Below are 19,336 nucleotides of genomic sequence, written 5' to 3' on the forward strand. Positions count from 1 at the left end.
GGCTCTCGTGAGATCAAATGAGATAACACGTGTGATGCACACAGCGTGAGGCCTGGCGTGCTGAGGTGCCTAATAAGCGCTCTGGCCTCTGTGTCTGTATAATTAATCGCCACAGTCACTGCCTGAGTGTCAGCCCTCGAGGGTGGGGTGGCTGCTTGTGGCCTCTGCCATCTGTGAATTCTCCCACACTCCCTCCCAGCTGGGCAGGTTGGAATAACTTTGCTCAACCCATTCCTGGGTCTTGCTCACCAGAAACACGGTTCTCCCAGGAAAGATGGAAGGTGGCATTTCTCCCTGCCGGGTACATCATTTGGATTTAAGGATTTCTAAGACTTACTCTAGGTTCACCAGAGTCTAGTCAGGGTCCCTTTGGCAGCAACAGGATCAAGAAAGACTATTTCTCTTCCATTTGATTGCTAGGTCTCCAGGGTTGTGTTGGAAGAAGTTAACGCTAGCAAACAGAGAGCAAGGGGACTTTGCAAGTTATTATACCTGGGAGCATCTAAGTTCTAAAGGAGTTTTTTTCTCTCTGAGCTGTGTTTGGTCTAGGATGCTATATGCCTCCCCTGAGGCCATGGGACCAAGAAAACCTACGATTCTGCCTGCCAAAGGGTCTTTGCCCTGTGACCTCTGGGGTCACTGAGAAAGGGAGGATCCTCTGGGATTCCTGCAGTCTCACTGGGGCTGGAAAGGGAGTGAATTTGAGAACCGTTCCAGCAAGTTTGCCAGATGATGACTCCAGTCCAGCCAGCTCTCTCCCTCAAAATTCCTCCAGTGCACAAAAAAAAAAAAAAAAAAAAAAAAAAGTGGGCCCTCACCAGACACAATGGTTCACACCTGTAATCCTGCACGTTGGGAGGCCAAGACAGACAGATCACTTGAGCTCAGGAGTTCAAGACCCGCCTGGGCAACATGGTGAGACTCCATCTCTACAAAAAATACAAAAAGTTAGCCAGGCGTGGTGGTGCATGCCTGTGGTCCCAGCTACTCGTGAGACTGCGGTGGGAGAATCGCTTAAGTCTGGGAGGTTGAGGCTGCAGTGAGCTGAGATCATGTCACTGCACTCCAGCCTGGCTGATAGACCCTGTCTCAAAAAAGAAAAAGAAAATGCCAGCTCCTTGCTTAAACAGCAGAGAAAAAAGTACCATTAAAGGTACTATAGTATAAAGCTGTTTCTTTCTCCGCAAATCTCTCTCCTGACTTCTCAGGGTGGTTTTTATTTGCTATTTCACATTGCCGGGGACACGCCTGGGGCTGGGCAGACCCTTGCTGGTGTCAGGGCCTGGCCTGTGGGCCTCATAGTGGAGGCCTAGCTCCCAGTGGGCTGTGCCTGGGCATGCCTCTGCTGTGAGACCCACATGCTGTGCCCTGGAATGGGGCCAGCAGGTCCAGCCTGGCATCTCTCCTTCCCACAGGCCCGCCACCCCAAGCCAAGGCAAATGGGCGACCTCCAGAGTATTGTGGCCTCTGGGTATGTGCTGGGTACCTGAGCAAGGCTGGGTGGGACACTTACCCCTCCCAAGTGCCCATGCCCAGGCTCCTGCTGGGGGCGCAGTGCTGCAGCATCTCAGGACAGTGACAGAGATGGGGAGGCCTGGCACTGGGGCTCCAGGGAGCACAGGAGTAGGCAGCAGATAATCTGTGCCAGGGAGGCAGGGAGGCTGGGAGACAGGATTGTGCCTGAGCAGAGGCTCCAAGCCCCATAGACGCTCCATTGATCCATCAGACCTCACAAAACGGAATTAAGATTTCAGGACAGCCAGGTGTGGTGGCTCACACCTGTAATCCCAGCACTTTGGGAGGCCGACAGTGGGCTGATCACCTGAGGTCGGGAGTTCGAGACCAGCCTGACCAACATGAAGAAACCCCGTCTCTACTAAAAACACAAAATTAGCCAGGCGTGGTGGCGCATGCCTACAATCCCAGCTACTCAGGAGGCTGAGGGAGGAGAATCACTTGAACTTGGGAGGCAGGGGTTGCGGTGAGTGGAGATCACACCATTGCATTCCAGCCTGGGCAACAAGAGCGAAAATCCGTCTCAAAAAGAAAAAAAAAAAAAAAGAGGATTTCAGGACAGTAACTGCAGAACATTGAAGTTCCACAGTGTGACTGCATTGGTCACCTGCCTGGGAAGTCACTATATCCCTGCTCAGTCCATGCCCACCTTCCATCACCCACTCCCCGCCTCAGCTTGGCCCCAGCCGTGGGCAGTGGTATCTGGTGAAGCAAAGTGTGCTGGGGCAGGAGTGAGAAGCCCTGAATTTGGGGACACACCCCTGCTTTAAAACTTGCCCTCCCCATCTCAAGCCATAATGTGTCTTAATTTGGGTGAGGGGCAGGCAAGCTGCAAGGAGGGACATGGCGCTGTTACCCACCAACAACCCCCTGGAACAGGAGGGCCCTCCCGTGGCCACACTTCCGCTTTTCCTGGAAGAGCTTGAAGCAGGCCCCAGGGCTGGCCAGGAGCATCCGGAAGCCCTGTGTGCAGAGAACAGATTCGGCTGAGCCTCCTGCCTTGGTGTGGTGCCCTGGAGCTCAGTTCTTGCCCCAGATGCCAGGGAGAGACACGTCATGCACCACGTTCTTACCTTCCCATCGGGGGCAGGGACGAAACTCAGAAACTCATCCACGTGGCCCACGGCCAACCAGTCCACAAAGAGCTCCACGGGGGGCTGCACCTTCTGGGCATGGAGGAAGTCCCGCACCACCTGGGTGACCCTGCGGCCACTTGACCTGGGACCCAGGAAGTTAAAAAAAAAGTCGCTTAACTAAAAAGACTCCATGCAGAAATAAAATGACAAGAATTTAGCATTCCTGTAATATCTGATTTTTTAAAAAACAAAAAAGATGCATTACTTTTATAAATAGGAAAGATGATAAATATGTATATTTTATTTTATATATATATTTATTTATTTTTGAGATGGAAACTCACTCTGTCACCTAGGCTGGAGTGCAGTGGCACCATCGTGCCTCACTGCAACTTCCGCCTCCCAGATTCAAGGGGTTTTCCTGCCTCAGCCTCCCACGCAACTGGGATTACAGGAGTGCACCACTAGGCCAGGCTAATTTTTCTGTATTTTTACTAGAGATGGGGTTTCACCATGTTAGCTGGCTGGTCTTCAACTCCTGACCTCAAGTGATCTGCTCGCCTCGGCCTCCCAAAGTGCTGGGATTACAGGCATGAGCCACTGTGCCCAGTTAGATATGTATATTTTAAAATTCCACTCAGGGTGAGTTCTGCATGAGGCAGACTCAGGACAGGTCGGTCATACCAGGGCAATGACCCACCAGGTCCCACCATCCAGGAAAATCTTCAGAACCACCCTCACACCAGGTTCTCATTCTCCAAGAGCCAGATTTCACCCCCATGTTCAATCTTTAGGAAAATGTATCTAAGGGCATGGTCCAGCTTCCTCTTTCAATGGGATTATGCATTTGAGGGCAGTGAGTCCCCTGCAAAGCTTGACTCTGGATTCATTCATTATTTGATCCCAAGTCTGTTCTAACAGCTTTGTTGCATTTGGTTAGCTCAATGTCTTGGTGTAGTGCACAGCAAGTAACCAATATGATAGGATTCCTTTTCCATCAGCACCCCTGTGTCACTACTGAAAAACATATCATTTGTTTTGGTAAAAATGATATTTTTACCAGTGGTAAAAAATGATATTACCATTTACATGGTAGTATGAACAAGCTTTGACCTAAAGGTATTTTCTCCCAGGACTGTTGGGAATGGAAACTTTTTCTTTTGTTACTTTTTTTCTTTTTGAGACAGAGTCTCCTTCTCTCACCCATGCTGGAGTGCAGTGGTATGATCTCGGCTCACTGCAAGCTCCACCTCCCAGGTTCACGCCATTCTCCTGCCTCAGTCTCCCAAGTAGCTGGGACTACAGGTGCCCGCCACGACGCTCAACTTTTTTTTTTTTTTTTTTTTGTATTTTTAGTAGAGACGAGGTTTCACTGTGTTAGCCAGGATGGTCTCGATCTCCTGACCTTGTGATCTGCCCACCTCGGCCTCCCAAAGTGCTGGGATTACAGGCGTGAGCCACCATGCCTGGTCTTCTTCTGTTACTATTAATTGACTATTACTAGTATCATCTATTTATTTTCAGAATCAGAAAACCTGAGTCTAGTTATAACTTTGCTTTCTATGTGACTCACTTACCCTCTCTGGGCCCACTTGTAAAATAAAAGTGTTGGACCGAATGATCTCTTAGGTCTCTGCTCTCTCTGGTTTCAAAGTCCCCGAGGTAAGTGTGGACCATGTCTGGTGAACACCCACCACCCCCGCTACATCCGGGAGTATAATTTCATCACTCCTTGCTTCTGGTTCTCTTCAAGGAGTAGAATGGCCTCTGCTCCAACATCATCACCACCCCCAACCCTCAGCCTCCACCCCAGGAGCTCCACTCCCTGTCACTCTCTCACCCAGGCAGGTTGCCCCCAATGAGGATCCTCCCCAGGGGGTACTCTTTCCCATTGGCCACCACTGGGGGGCTGACCTCCAGGTTCCCAAAGGAGTCCAGGCCACTCACAGACCTGTCGCGTGGCTCCCGAGTCACGTAACCAAAATCTGGACCCTGGAGAGGGAAACCAAGTTAGGTGGGGGTGGAGGGTACCAGGAAGAGCCTGAACCAACTTGCTGGGCTCTGAGCTCCTTCAAGACAGGGTGGGAAAGGCCATCCATTCTTCAGATGGAAATACAGAGTCATTGGCGGTGGGTGGGGGATCTGAGCCAGTCAAAATTTCGTGCACGCCTAGCAGGCAAAGTTGGGACTTTCTGGCCTTGCTGCCTTATCACAGCAAGACAGCAGGGGGCGCTCTGGTCGCTCCACCACTCCGCATCGGACATGCAGCCTGAGGCGATGGCCACCCCACCCGCTTACCTACACAGCCTTCCTGCCAAGTTCAGACCAAGGGCAAGTGGCAGCCCAAGTGGCCAGTTGTGGGAACCAAGAGGCTGCTGATGGCCCTCTGGGCCTCTGTCTTTGAACTCTACAGAAGGGGAGACCTCCCCAGGGTCATCTCTCAGAAGGAACTTCGACAACATCAAGGGTCAGGAGAGCGAGCTCCTAGCATCTGTGTAATCAGTGAGGGGGTTGGAGGGGTCTTCTGTTCTTTATGGCACCAAGCAAGTCACTCCTCTTTTCTCAGGAGGTCCTAGTCAGCAACCATCGCCTTCCCTGTTATCCTTTTTAATTACAGTAATGATACCAGCTAACAATGGTGTGTGCGCACACACACTCCCTCCATGCAGGTACTGTGACGATGAGACGCTTCACAAACACCTGTGAGGCCAGGGCCTAAATATCATTGTTACTGATGAGGAAAATAAGGCTCAGAGAGTGGTAGTAACTCACGCAACATCACACAGCATGTAAGTAATGGAGCAGGGTTGTTCTGACTCTAAAGTTTGTGTTCTGAACATGAGCACCATCCTCCTTCCCCTATTTAGTGCTACCAGATTTAGTAAATAAAAATACAGGATGTCCAATTAACTTTGAATTTTAGATAAACAATAACTTTTTTTAGTGTAAGTATATCCCATGCAATATTTGGGACATACTTACACCAAAAAGTTAACCTGTTGCTGGTCTGAAATTCACATTTGACTGGGCATCTCCTGCATTTTATCTGGCAACCCTATCCTCATCCCTGAAGAGCACAGTTCCCACTGCTGCCCTCTGTACCCCACACCCCAGTGTGGCCCTTGGGGTAAGGCCTCTCAGCTCTCACGGGTGGGCTGCAGCCGAGGACCACTCACCAGGATTCTTTTGTAAGGAAAATCCTGCAGTTCCCCATTCCTTGGGGAGTCAAAGACCACCGGGAAGGTCTTGTGTGGCGCCTGAACGTAGCCCAGCTCCATCTCATCCTGCAAGTGAGGAGAGTCAACAGATGCACAGCTGTGACAGTCAACAGCTGCCCCTGCTGGCTCGGCTCTGAGCCCTGTGTGCAGACTGCTCACCAAGACCCCTGTCCCAAGCATGTTTTGCGCTCGAACATGGAGAGGACCGAGGTCAGGGTGCCTGCTGACTGGAGGAGGGGCTGGAGGCTCAAAGAGGGGGTGCACTTGTCTAAGGTCACACAGCAAGACAGAGGCCGGAGGTGAACGAGAACATGGACATGACCTTGGGGGTGTCCCCATGAGGGCTGGGCCAGGGCAGGTGAACACAGAGAAGCTCCCACGGTGGCCTGAGTTGGACAGAGCTGAGGGGCTCTGTGGGGATACAAATATGCCTCCTTCTCAGACCCATAAATGTGCCCAGGTCAGTCCTGACCCCTCAGATTCTGGAGGAAAAGATGGCCCAGTGTGAATGAACTACACATCCAGGTCCTGCCCTAAACTCTTTATAAACATTAACTCCATTCATCCTCATGACACGCTTGACGTGGGTGCCATAATTACCCCATGTGACAGATGAGGAAAATGAGGAACTAAGAGGTCTAATTATTTATCCAGTTCGGGTGCGGTGGCTCACACCTATAATCCCAGCACTTTGGGAGAATGAGGCGGAGGATTGCTCGAGGCCGGGAGTTTGAGACAACCCTTGGCAACATGGCAAGACCCCATCCCTACAAAAAATTAGCTGAGCCTGATGGCTGCACCTGTGGTCTCAGCTACTCAGGAGACTGAGGCAGGAGGATCACTTGAACCTGGGACTTCGAGGCTGCCAGTGAGCTGTGATCACGCCATGGCACTCCAGTCAGGGTGACAGAGAGACACTGTCTCCAAAAAGAAAAATAAATTCAAAATATATTAATTAAAAAAATAAAAATTAAAAAAACATTTGTCCCAAAGCTCACAGCTAGTCAGTTGGTGGCACAGCCAGGCTCTAAACCCAGCCCATCTTGCCCCAGAGTCCTGCCCCAAACCCTCTCACTGGACTGACGTCCAGCCAAGAGGAAAGCTCCTTAACTTGGCGTTCAAGGTCTCCCACCTCAACCCTTGCCTTTCTCAGAACCAGTGCCCTGACAGAGGACAACACACAGCGTTCTCTCTCCTGCCTCCCACCCTGGGCCTTTGCGCATGCTTGGTCTCTGCCAGGATCACCACCCTGTACAGCCTGGTACTTGGCAGCCTGAGTCCCAGCACTGCCTGTACCAGCTCTGTGGCCCAGTCATGCTCCCCTAAGAGCTCCTGAATTATGGTGGACTTGCAGGAGGTTATCAAGAGATGATGCTATGCCTGGCCTGCAGAAAATGCTGTGTAAATGGCAGAAGTCATGTGCACCCATCTGCCAAGTCTGGTCCAGCTCAGACGCTCTCCTTCCCAGAGGTCTTCACTGATTCCCTGGGCAGAGGTGATGCTGCATCCCCCAAACCCTTCTGGTGCCTTGCTGGTACAGCCTCTGCACCCTAGATCTTTTTTTTTTTTTTTCCTTCCTTCCCTCCCTCTTCCTTTCCTTTCCTTTCCATTCCGTTCCTTTCCTTTTCCTTTCTTTTCTTTTCTTTTTTGAGACAAGGTCTCATTCTATTGCCGAGGCTGGAGTACAGTGGCACAACCACAGCTCACTGCAGCCTTGACCTTCCTAAACTCGGGTGATCCTCTGACCTCAGCCTCCAGAGTAGCTGGGACTACAGACACACGCCACCATGCCGTGCTAATTTTTTAACTTTGTTGTAGAGACAGGGTTTCACCATGTTGCCCGAGCTACACCCTAGATGGTAGGAGTAGGTATTTTTGTAGCCATCATTCTGCACACCAGGGTTTCTCAGCTTCGACACTACTGATGCGTGGGACTGGATGATGTTATTGTGGGGGCTTGTCCTGAGCGCTGTCTGCAGGTACTGCCAAATGTCTCCTGGGGACAAATCGCCTCTTGATGAGAACCACTGGCCTCAGCTGTTGAGGGCAGGGCATGTGTGTCTCACACCTGTGCCACCCCTATGGGCCTAGCGCAGATCCGGTGGGTGAATGGGTGTTGAATCCAGCATCAGCGTGTGTCTGGGTCTCCAGAAAGTTCTGGAGAGAGGCCTCTAGATCTCACATTAGAAAGGGCAGCAAGTTCCCTGGGGAGCACCCGGGTCCTCCTGGATGTTTCTCGGTGGCCTCCAGATGAAGGTCTTTCCCTCCAGGATGGTGTCCTGGCCGGGCCCTGCCCAGCGGGCGTGCTTACCTGGATCCAGCGGTCGTTGCGGTTCTCGGCCTGTGGGCAGATGGTCAGCTTGCAGCCGGCCTTCCTGGCCAGCTCTGCCACCGCATCCACAAAACACGTGTTGTTCCTCACACTACGGAGAAGCCCAGGGAGGAGGGGCTCAGGATGGAGGCGGGGCCTGGAGGCCAGAGGGGCTACCCACTGCCCCAAGACTCACCGGCACACGTACACCTCTAGGGGCGGCAGGGTGCTGGGTGTCATGATCCAGGGTGCCACTCGGAACACCACAGTGTCAGTGAAGATAGGAGATGCCGAAAAATCCTGCAGGGGCAGACCAGGGGAGAAAGAGCACTGGACTTGGAGTCCCGAGGCCTGGGGGGACTCTGAGTCCACCACTGTGGTCTGTAAGAAAGCCCCTTGCTTCTCTGCAAGACGGAAATGAACCAGAGGGAGGGCCAAGAAGTCTGGGGTCTTTCACACCAGTGGTGCCTGGTAGACTTTACTAGGAATGGAGCCCTCTCCACCGCCCTTTATTATTATTATTTTTTTGGAGACAGGGTCTTACTTTGTTGCCCAGGCTATAGAGTGCAGTGAGGTGATCATGGCTCACTGCAACCTCAACCCCCCTGGGTTCAGGTGATCCTCCTACCTCAGCCTCCCAAGTAGCTGGTACTATAGGTGCACACCACTATGCCTCACTAATTTTTTTTTGTAGAGATGGGGTTTCACCATGCTGCCCACGCTGGTCCTGAGTGGACCCCCTCTTGAACCCCCTCTGTCCCTACCTCGTTGGAGTCATCCAGCAGAGTGACATGGAAGGAGATGAGTCCTGTGAAGCCGGCATCAGGGAAGGACAGGCCTTCCACGAAGAAGCGCTCCTCGTCCCCGTGGAAGCGGGGTACCTCGTAGGACACCTTGTCTTGGCCCAGCACGTGCCTATAGGCCTCACACACATCCTCAGGACCTGGAAGGGGAGGGAAGGGGTGGCTGTGACTCCCTGTGGGCCCAGGGAGCATGAATATGAGGGACACAGGAAGAGGTCTGCAGTTTCACCAAAAATTCCAAGTCCTCCAACAACTCCATCCTTTCACCTCCAGTGGCAAAGGAGAAGACAGGTAATACACAGTGGGGGTGCGGCTAGGGGAAAGGATCTTCATTTCTAAGGCTGGTGCTCATGTCTTTTTGGAGTGTAGTTTGGCAGCATCCAACAAAGTAATGTTTACCCCTAGCCCAGCAATTCCACTACTAGGTATCTTTCCTACAAAAATACATCTACAGGCTGGGCACGGTGGCTAATGCCTGTAATCACAGCACTTTGGGAGGCCAAGGGTGGTGGAGCACCTGAAGTTAGGAGTTCAAGACCAGCTTGGCTAACATGGTGAAAACCTGTATTTACTAAAAATACAAAAATTAGCCGGGCGGTGGTGGTGCACACCTATAATCCCAGCTACTCAGGAGGCTTAGGCAGGAGGACCGCCTGGACCTGGGAGGCGGAGGTTGCAGTGAGCCGAGATTACACCACTTTACTCCAGCCTGGGCATGGAGCGAGACTCCGTCTCAAAAAAAAAAAACAAAAAACAAAACAACAAAAAACAAAACAACAAACAAACAATAAAAGGTACAAATTCACATAATATTTCTGTACAAGAGTGCTCGATATTCATTAATTCATCAAATATTTACTGTGCAACTACAGTGCACCCATGGGGCACGGTTCTGGCCTTGAACAAAGCCCCGACCTCAAGCAACCTGCACGGTTATAAAATCAAAACACTGCAAACCACTATGATGTTCAGAGAACTGTGTAAGTCACAGCACCTCTATGCTTAGGAATATTATACAGCAGTGGAAAATAATGAAGTGGAGCTCAATAAATACCAGGAAAGACATGTGGGATTATTACTCAGTGAAAGAAGCCGGTTGGAAAGCAGCATATGGACACATGCAGGAGAGCATGTATGATAAAGTTGGGAAGTGCACAACCCAACTCGTTAACAGTGAGAGTCAGATTTAGGCCAGGTGTGGCATCTCACGCCTATAATCCTAGCACTTTGGGAGGCCAAAGCGGGTGGACTGCTTGAGCCCAGGAGTTCAGGACCAGCCTAGGCAGCAAGGTGAAACCTTGTCTTTACAAAAAAAAAAAAAAAAAAAAAATACGAAAATTAGCAGGGTGTGGTGGTACATGCCTGTAGTCCCAGCTACTTGGGAGGCCAAGGTGGAAGGACTGCTTGAGCCTGAAAGGTGGAGGCTGCAGCGAGCTGCGATCACGCCACTACACTCCAGCCTGGGCAACAGAGCAAGACCTTGACTCAAATAAATAAATAAATAAATAAATAAATAAATAAATAAATAAATAAATAAAATAAAAAAGATTTAGAGACGGGGTAGAGAGCTCTCAGGTTTCATTTTCTATACTTTCATATTGTCTTTATTTTAAAAATGTCATTGTCATTATTTAAAAAATAAGTGGCTGGGTGTGGTTGCTCATGCCTGTAATCCCAGCACTTTGGGAGGCTAAGGCAGGCAGACCACGAGGTCAGGAGATAGAGAGCATCCTGGCTAAGACAATGAAACCCCATCTCTACTAAAAATACAACAATCTAGCTGGGGGTGGTGGCACATGCCTATAGTCACAGCCACTTGGGAGGCTGAGGCAGGAAAATCGCCTGAACCTGGGAGTTGGAGGTTGCAGTGAGCCAAGATCGCACCACTGCACTCCAGCCAGAGCGACAGAGCGAGACTCCGTCAAAAAAAATAAAAAGCATCTTATTACTTGTATACAGTTTTACTTTCTCAAAGGCATTTAGATTCTTACTTTATTTCTTGTGATTTGGCACTGTGACTATGTAAAACAGCAGCCATCTATATCTGGGGGGAATACAAACTGAATTAATTGGGGGTGAAGTTTACGGTGTTTGGGGTTGGTTGGTTTTACAATACTTCAGCGAGACAGAAAAAACAGTGATAATTGTTTCATCTGAGTGACAGGCATGTGGGGATTCATCGGCCTGCTTTTTGTGTATGTTTGACATTTTTGATAAGAATTTCTACATATGTTTAAAATGTATTTGAAAAGTTCATTCATCCAATAAAATGACATCAGGCCAGGTGCTGTGCTGGGGGCACCAGTTCGTCAGTTCCAAAGCCCCCACTTCTGACTAGTCTTACTGCGACCCGCCACCCACCAAGGCATCTCCCAGAGTGTGAGCAGGACCTGCCCATGGCCCAAGGCAGGAAGACAAGGTTCCCTAGCAGGCAACCTGGCAACAGGGCACAGACGGCAAGGGGGAGTGGCACAAACTCACCGCAGACATGGAAGACCTGTGCCCGTTCAGCGTCATAGCTGGAGGTGTGGAGGACAAGTTTGTGGTCGTCAAAGAGGGCTGCAGGGCCCTGCGTCCGCAGGACCATGACAGACATGTCTTCCAGGTCTGCGAAGTCAGACAGAGTGGCAGTGACTCAGGGGAGTCCTGGCCACCTGGCCCTTCCTCTGCTGCCTGGCTCCCTCCCCTGGTCAGTGGGTATCAAGACCTGGGTCTCCCAGCCCCAGCTTTGTGAAAACCCTGGAAGCTATCCAGAACAAACCACAAAGACATCTGTGCTCTCCTGGACTCATGTTTCCTCAATTGCCCAGAGAAACATGAAGTGTGGCATAGCTAGCCGGTGTCTGACACACAACAGGTGCTCCAGAGAAGCGAGGAGGATAAGGCCATGGGGGCATTTCGCAGGTGAGGGTTCTGGTCTCCGTCCCAGCATCCCTCCCTGTGACACCGTACAAGCCCCTCCCTTCTGGAGCCTGAGCATCCCCATCTCCAATGGTGCCCACTTCAGAAGGCAGCCATGGGCTTCTTCCATGGACAGCACCTAGCACACCCTGGAATATTGCAGCTCATTCTCCATGGGGCTGGAATTCAGGACAGATGGACTTAGCAAGAGGTGGGGTGTCACAGAAATGCAGGCCAGAGGTGCAGAAGGAGGAGGCTCAGATTTGGGTTTGAAAGAGGAGGCCCTGGATCAGACATCGTCTTCAGGGAGTCTCCTGGCTTCTGAGTCTCAGCATCCTCATCTCTAAATTGGAGTGATGATACCGTCCCACTTGGATGATTCAACGAGAATTTGGGGAAAGGGCCTGGCACACAGTAGGTGCTCAAACAATGCTAGCATCCTCTGCTCCTCTGGAGGAAGAGAATGGCTAAGTGGCTCATTTCCAGAGCTTCTGCCCTGGCATGTGAGTGCCTGCTGACACTAGAGACACTAGGGAGGGGCAGCTGCCAGCCTGAGATGGGTTTTGAGGAGCACTGAGGAGTGTCTGGAGGCTGGCGCTCTCCCCTGGACTCTGGCCTCAGAGTCCCACAGGTGGGTTGGAACTCCCAAGGGGTAACTGAGCAGCGACCCTGGACACCCAGGGACTCAGGCTGCCCCGGCCTCACCTTGCAGGCAGTGCACGTGCTTGTCACAGTTGTCCTGGACACCACAGCTTGGATCATCACGGTCACAGTTCACCAGCAAGATGCCACCATACCCACTGGGCCCCCAGACCCACTGCCGCTGTCAATGGCAAAACATAGCCAGTGATGAGGGCTCAGATGAGACCTGTGCCTCCCTGCCCAGGAACCCCAGCCTGGCCTATAACCACCCCACCCCGTGAGGCTAGGTCCACGTTCTCGAAACACCTTCTCAAGACATGGCAATGGCAATGGCTCTCTATTGCCCACACCATCCAGTCCAAAGCGCAGAGCTGTCTTTCGTGGCTGTCTGTGATGGGCCTTCAGCCAACATCCTCTTTCTCAATAGGCAACCTCCTGATTATAGGACCACATGCCTTACTCTGTGCTCATTCCTCCATTAAACCCTCCTTAGTTTTGCTCCTGCCGTTCCCTGCACCTGGAATGCCATCCCTCCTGCATCCCTTCAGAGCCCAGCTCAAGGGTACGTCCTTCCAGGAAGCCTTCCTCTGCTGCCCAGCCCACCTCGACTTTCTCCTTTAACTCCCAGGGCACCAAGTTCCAACACAATTGAGTCCCAAGTTCTTCAACAGTTTCATATTTGGTTTTTCTTCTCGCCTAGGTCAGGATCAGCACATTATGAACTGTGGGTCAAATCAGGCCCACTGCCTGTTTGTATAAATAAAGTTTTATTGGCACATAGTCACATCTGTTTGTGTATTAACTGTGACTGCTTTCGCACTATCATGGCAGAATTGAGACCATATGGCCCACAAAGCCTAAAATACTTGCTATGTGACTTTTCATGGAAAAAGTTTGCCCACTCCTGACCTAGATTATGAGTCCAGAAGGTCTTGATCCCACAAACCAAGGCCTAGCTCAGGGCTGGGTACTTCCATGCCTGATAATTCCTGGTGATGATTTTTCTCCTGGTGAAAGAAGATCCCCAGCCAGCCATGCCTGGTTTCTGTTTTTGGCTCCCTTGGCCTCAGCATCATCTGGGAGGCAGGGGAATACCTGTAATGGCCTCACCCTTCTCAACCCAACCTAGAGCAAGCTCCAAATGCACTCCTGCTTCCTGGGCCCAGGCACAGATGCTTACCTTGTCTACAAAGGTCCTGTCCTGCCTTCCCTCACAGTTCAGGTCACAATCCAGAGAGATGTCTGTAAGAGGAAGCGGAGGGCAAGTCACTACAAGGTTCCCAGGAGCCCAGGGCAGGCCTTGATCTCAGGGCTTGTCTGGGGCTGGGCAAAGGCAAGTCATTTCCAAGAAGACACCATCCAAGAGGTGAGGGCATCTGCACCCTCTGGGCTGGGGAAAGAGGCCTGAGGCAAGAAGCAGGGTCACAGCAAAAGCCCAGGACAAATGCTGCCCCCTCTAGGAAGCCTTCCCTGACCACTTCCTATCTGCATCGTTGCAGCCCTTGCAGTCCCAGGCACGCCCTGAACTGAGCCCAGGTCTCCAGGAACATTCTTGTCTATATAAAGCCACCTCATCTCCTTGGAATGGGGTAGCAAACCTGGACTTCGGTGTCAAACAGACGTGAACACAAACCCAGGTTCTGCCACCTACTGACTGTGTATCCTCTCTGAGCCACTCACAGTCCCCAAATCCCACCCCTATCTCACCTTCTTAACATTTATATATTTATCCCTAGACACTGGGGGAGATTTCACAATGCAAATGGAGCATTCAAGAGGTCAGATCAATCTTCCAGCTTTGAAAAAAAAAGTAGTCTTCTTAGTTCTTAAAGAAGCAGCAGTGAGGAGAACGGAGGGAGAGAAAAAAGAATAAATTAGATTTTTTTTTTTTTTTTCTGAGACAAGATAGGGTCTCTGTTGCCCAGGCTGGAGTGCAGTGACATGATCATGGCTCACTGCAAACTCTGCCTCCTGGGCTCAAGTGATCCTCCCACTTCAGCCTCCTGAGTGCTGGGACTACTGGCGCATGCCACCATGCCCAACTAATTTTTGTACCTTTCATAGAGACAAGATTTCACCATGTTGCCTAGGCTGGTCTTGAACTCCTGGGCTCAAGTGATCCACCCACTCCAGCCTCCCAAAGTGCTGGGATTACAAGCATGAGCCACCACGCATGGCCTGAAATGATTTTTAAACTTGTGAAAAGATACTCAACCACCATGCAATAAGTGGATAAATCTCACAAACATAACATGGGGCAAAAGATACCCAACACAAAAGAATATACATGATATGACTGCATCCGTAGAAAATCAGATGGTAAAATGAGACCATGTTATTTGAGTATGCATATTCAGGAGATAAAACCATAAGGAAAAGCAAGAAAATACTTATCACAAGATGGTGGTTGCCTGTAGGGGAAGGAGGGAGTTATGATCAGAGAGGGACATTGAGGGGGACTTTGGGGTGCTGGTAGTGTTTTATTTCTTGGGCTACTCTTGGGTTTATTTCCTGGGCTATTCTTCAGTTTGCTTTGCAATTATTCATGTGTGTGTGTGTGTACATATGTTTTATACACATATGTATGTAAAATAAAGCTTTATGTACTTTTCTGTCTATGTTATTTTTCAATGATCACGTGTGTATGTATTTGGGCTGCAGATGGGGAATGCCCAACCTCACTCCTAACTAAAGAAAGGCAAAGTAAAACAACAGTGAGATGCCAACTAATTGGCAAAAAGGGAAAAAGTTGATAATGCAGTATTGGCAAAGCATATATGCAGTTGGCAGACATGTATACAGTGTTTTTGGAGAGCAATTTGGCAATATCTATCAAGTTAAAAAATATAGATTCTCTATAACCTAGAAGTTTGGCTTCTAAAAAATGCCTCCTACAGATAAAGCATTTTCAACTTCTTTGCTAATTGCTTCTCAAGTGTGTGAGCCAAAGCAAACTCCCACCCACTCCTTTGTAAGGAGTTTCCCAGCTTCACCACCTTGGCAATGCTCAGTTAGGCATCTTTTAATTTGGGTTTTGATCACTGGGGCTTTCTTTTCCGTGAATTGCTTATTCACGTTTTTGCCCATTTCTATTATTTTCGTCCTTTTCTTATTGATTGGAGTTCTTCATATTCTATATGCACTAAGTCAGCATTGCAGATTTCTTCTCCTAGTTCATAGTTTGGCTTTTTACTTGTCGTCTGTTGCATATAAATTTTTAATTTTAATACAGTCTAATTTAGCAATCTTTCCCCTTATGGTCTTTGCACTTTTGTTTTGCCTTGTTAAAGAAAATCTTTACTATCTTGAGGGTACAAAGATATTCTTTTCTAAAAGCTTGACAATTTTGATTTTCACCTTAAGATTTTTAACTGACTTGAAATTTATTTTTGAGTATGGTGTGAGGTAGGGCTCCAAGTTCATTTATTGCCACACAAGCATGGGTCTGTCTCTGGGTTCTCTATTTGCTCCATTGCTCTATACCAATTTCACAATGCCTCAAGTACTATAGCTTGAAAAAAAAAAGTCTTGATATTTGGAATTGTGAATCCCTCCACCTTGTTCTTCATCAAAATCATCTTAGCTATTCTTTTTTTTTTTTTTTTTTTTTTTTTTTTTTTTTTTTTGAGACGGAGTCTTGCTCTGTCTCCCAGGCTGGAGTGCAGTGGCTGGATCTCAGCTCACTGCAACCTCCGCCTCCCGGGTTCACGCCATTCTCCTGCCTCAGCCTCCCGAGTAGCTGGGACCACAGGCGCCGGCCACCTCGCCCGGCTAATTTTTTGTATTTTTAGTAGAGACGGGGTTTCACCGTGTTAGCCAGGATGGTCTCAATCTCCTGACCTCGTGATCCGCCCGTCTCGGCCTCCCAAAGTGCTGGGATTACAGGCTTGAGCCACCGCGCCCGGCCCATCTTAGCTATTCTTGACCTTTGCTCTTCCATACAAGTTTTAGGATCAGCTCTGTAAAGTTAAAGTAAAAAGCCATGTTGGGGCTGGGCACAGTGGCTCACGCTTGTAATCCCAGCACTTTGGGAGGCCTAGGCAGGCAGATCACCTGAGGTCAAGGGTTCAAGACCAGCCTGGCCAACACAGTGAAACCCTGTCTCTACTAAAAATACAAAAGTAGCTGGGCGTGAAGGCATGCGTCTGTAATCACAGTTACTCAGGAGGCTGAGGTAGGAGAATTGTTTGAACCTGGGAGGCGGAGGTTGTGGTGAGCTGATATTGTGCCATTGCACTCCAACCTGGGCAACAAGAGTGAAACTCCATCCAAAAAAAAAAAAAGATCAAAAGCCATGTTGGAATTTCTATGGGAATTGCATTGAATTTAGACTGTTTGATACTGTCACAGAGCTCTTAGATCTCTTATGTTTTTTCATTTGTTTGTTTTATTCTTTTTTCTCTTTGAGTTTCAGTTTGGGTAACTTTTATTCACTTATCTTCAAGTTCACTGATTCTTTTCTCAGCTGTGTCAGGTCTACTGGTGAAACCTTCAAAAGCATTTTTAAAATCTCCATTATTATGGTTTTATTTCTAACATTTCTATTTGACTCTTTCTTAACAATTTTCTTCTCTGTTGGAATTCCCCATCTGTTCATGCATGTTGTCCACCTTTACTACTAGAACTCTTAACATATTAATCACAATTACTTTGCATGCCCTGTCTGATAACTTCAACATCTGAGTCATCTTGCATGGAGTTTATGTATTCATTTGTGGAGGCTTAGCAGAAAAACGTTAAGCTGGCAAAAGCAAGGTCCAGTTTCATGTCTATAGTATGCTTCAATTTGCTTACAAAATAGTGGGGATATACAGGTATGTATGTGCCTTCATATATAAGCACAGCATATCTCTAGGAAAATGCTGGGTTTGGGGAACTAGAAGTCTTGAGTTGGAGGGAAGGAGGTTTAATTTTCAATGTATACTCTTTTGTACTGCTTGAATTTTTAAAATGTGCCGTTGGTCACACCATCAACATGGCCCCCAACTTACCAACACAGGTGAGGTAGAGCACCGCATAGGCCAGGGGCAGAGGCTTGTGGCTGGAGTGGTAGGAAATCTGAACCTGTGGAGAGTTGGGCACAGAGTGATACCAGCAGAAGCCAAGAGCTCCCGCCCCAAAAGATAGTTCTTGGGGATCTGGTAAGGAGAGGAAGGGGCCCCAGGAACCTTGCTCTTTCTTTAACCTCCTCTGTGCCATTTATTTTTCTGTGTCTTGGTTGGCACATCTGTAAAATGGGAGCTATTTGTAAGAGCTTCTCTAGAGACCTGGGTCCCAGTCCCTCCAATAACCTACTCTGTGATTTTTGACAAGCTCTTGCTCCCCTTTGGGTCTCAGTTTTGTCATTTGTAAAATAAAGGGTTTGGATTGGGCAGGGTTTAGGGACACTCTCCAAGCCAACATTCTTGTCTGTGGGACTCAGGCCTGGGCTTGAGCCTGGAACCTCTGGGCACTCTACGACCTTGGCCAAGGCCTCTCACCTCTGTGAGCCACCTCAGTTTTCTCATCTGCAAAATGGGAAAAGGTCTCTACCTCTACAGGTCTCTACCTCAGAGGCTTGCAGTGCAGCTTGGAAATGATAAATGTAAAAGACTGAGTCCATAGGAAGTGCCCAAGAAATACCAGCTACTGTTATCAGTGGGCAGGTGGCATCTGGTGGGGTGGGGGGTGGTTAAATGTGGGACTCTGTGGTCAGATGGCCTGGACCCAGATTCTGGATCCTCCACTTTTGAATATCCCAGGAAAAGTCACTGATCTTCTCTGGGCCTCAATTTCCTCAACTGCAAAGTGGGGATAATAATAGTTCCTACCCCTTAGGACTAATTAGAGGCTGTGAAGATGAAAGGAGTCATGCATGGGGCATGTGCAGCTTGGTGCCCGGCCCACAGTGAGCACCCAAGAACTGTTACAGGGTGAGGATGAAGACGGCGAGGACGATATTTGGTTGGAGGCAGACGAATCCAAGGCATCCAAGTTCCCTTTAAAGCATGACCCTCCTGTTGGGGTGTTCCCTCCTGATGTGGGTCTCTCAACTCTCTGCTTCTGAGGTTTGAATTTCAGCCAGAGGGGAGGATCTTGCAGGGGCCACTCACCTCCTTAGTCCTGGGAGCCCCTAAATCCTGCAATTACTGACCCCCACATGTCAATCACCAGCAGTGATGCTTGCCTCAAACATACAGTTACTAGGACCCTGGCCAAAGGCTGGATTGGGAGCAGGGGCATGTGGCGGGCAGGGGGAAGAGTGGGAGAGACTCTGAACTTCCTCCATCCCACCAGCCATCATGGCCAAGGAATTCAAGGTGGGGGGTACCCACACCATCCCCAGTTCAACCGGCACAAAGGTGAGGCCCCTCACAGGCTGGCCGGTCCTCTTGCACTGCCCCTGGGACTCTGTCCTGACTCTCACCAACTCTGCCACTCGCTAGATCATGTGACTTCAGGAAAGCCACGCCCCTTCTCCATCTTAGTTTTCTTGCCTGTTAAATGGGTTCATTGGGTCCTGCACCATGTGCCTCACGGAGCTCAGTGGAGAGGCTCAATTCAGATGCATAGCTGGGAACAGAGGTGGGGGTGGTGGAGGGAGACTGCCCCCAGGGGTCAGGCAGGTCTGCACTGAATTCTAGCTCTCCTGATCGTTAGTATGTGATCCAGGGACAGTTACTCTGAACCACAGTTGTCAGTTGTCCCATCTGTGAAATGGGCATCAGTTCCCTGCCTCTCTGGGCTGCTGCGAGGGCCGGATGCGGTCATGGCTGCCCAGTGCCTGGCAAGTGGTCAGTGCTCCTTAAAGGGCCAGTTTCTGAATAATCGCTTCTGACATGGAGTGGATCCCACTACTCCCACCCTCCAAGTCCTGGTCCCCATCAGCCC

At 49.6% G+C, this 19,336-nt stretch overlaps 1 protein-coding gene across 1 annotated transcript in view; it reads right to left on the bottom strand.

The window, feature by feature from the left end:
• Positions 1-19,336, bottom strand: part of PADI3 (peptidyl arginine deiminase 3) — a 38,078-nt gene that overhangs the window by 7,493 nt on the left and 11,249 nt on the right. The window contains exons 3-13 of the mRNA XM_023219849.2: positions 17,458-17,530; positions 13,647-13,708; positions 12,530-12,647; positions 11,405-11,530; positions 8,885-9,063; positions 8,317-8,420; positions 8,121-8,232; positions 5,768-5,875; positions 4,432-4,583; positions 2,589-2,733; positions 2,376-2,478 (exon numbers count right to left, since the gene is read on the bottom strand). Coding sequence (XP_023075617.1) covers positions 2,376-2,478; positions 2,589-2,733; positions 4,432-4,583; positions 5,768-5,875; positions 8,121-8,232; positions 8,317-8,420; positions 8,885-9,063; positions 11,405-11,530; positions 12,530-12,647; positions 13,647-13,708; positions 17,458-17,530 — 1,282 coding nt within the window. The remainder of the gene's footprint in view (positions 1-2,375; positions 2,479-2,588; positions 2,734-4,431; positions 4,584-5,767; positions 5,876-8,120; positions 8,233-8,316; positions 8,421-8,884; positions 9,064-11,404; positions 11,531-12,529; positions 12,648-13,646; positions 13,709-17,457; positions 17,531-19,336) is intronic.

Source organism: Piliocolobus tephrosceles, chromosome 1 (genome assembly GCF_002776525.5).
Source record: "Piliocolobus tephrosceles isolate RC106 chromosome 1, ASM277652v3, whole genome shotgun sequence".
Lineage (NCBI taxonomy): Eukaryota > Metazoa > Chordata > Mammalia > Primates > Cercopithecidae > Piliocolobus > Piliocolobus tephrosceles.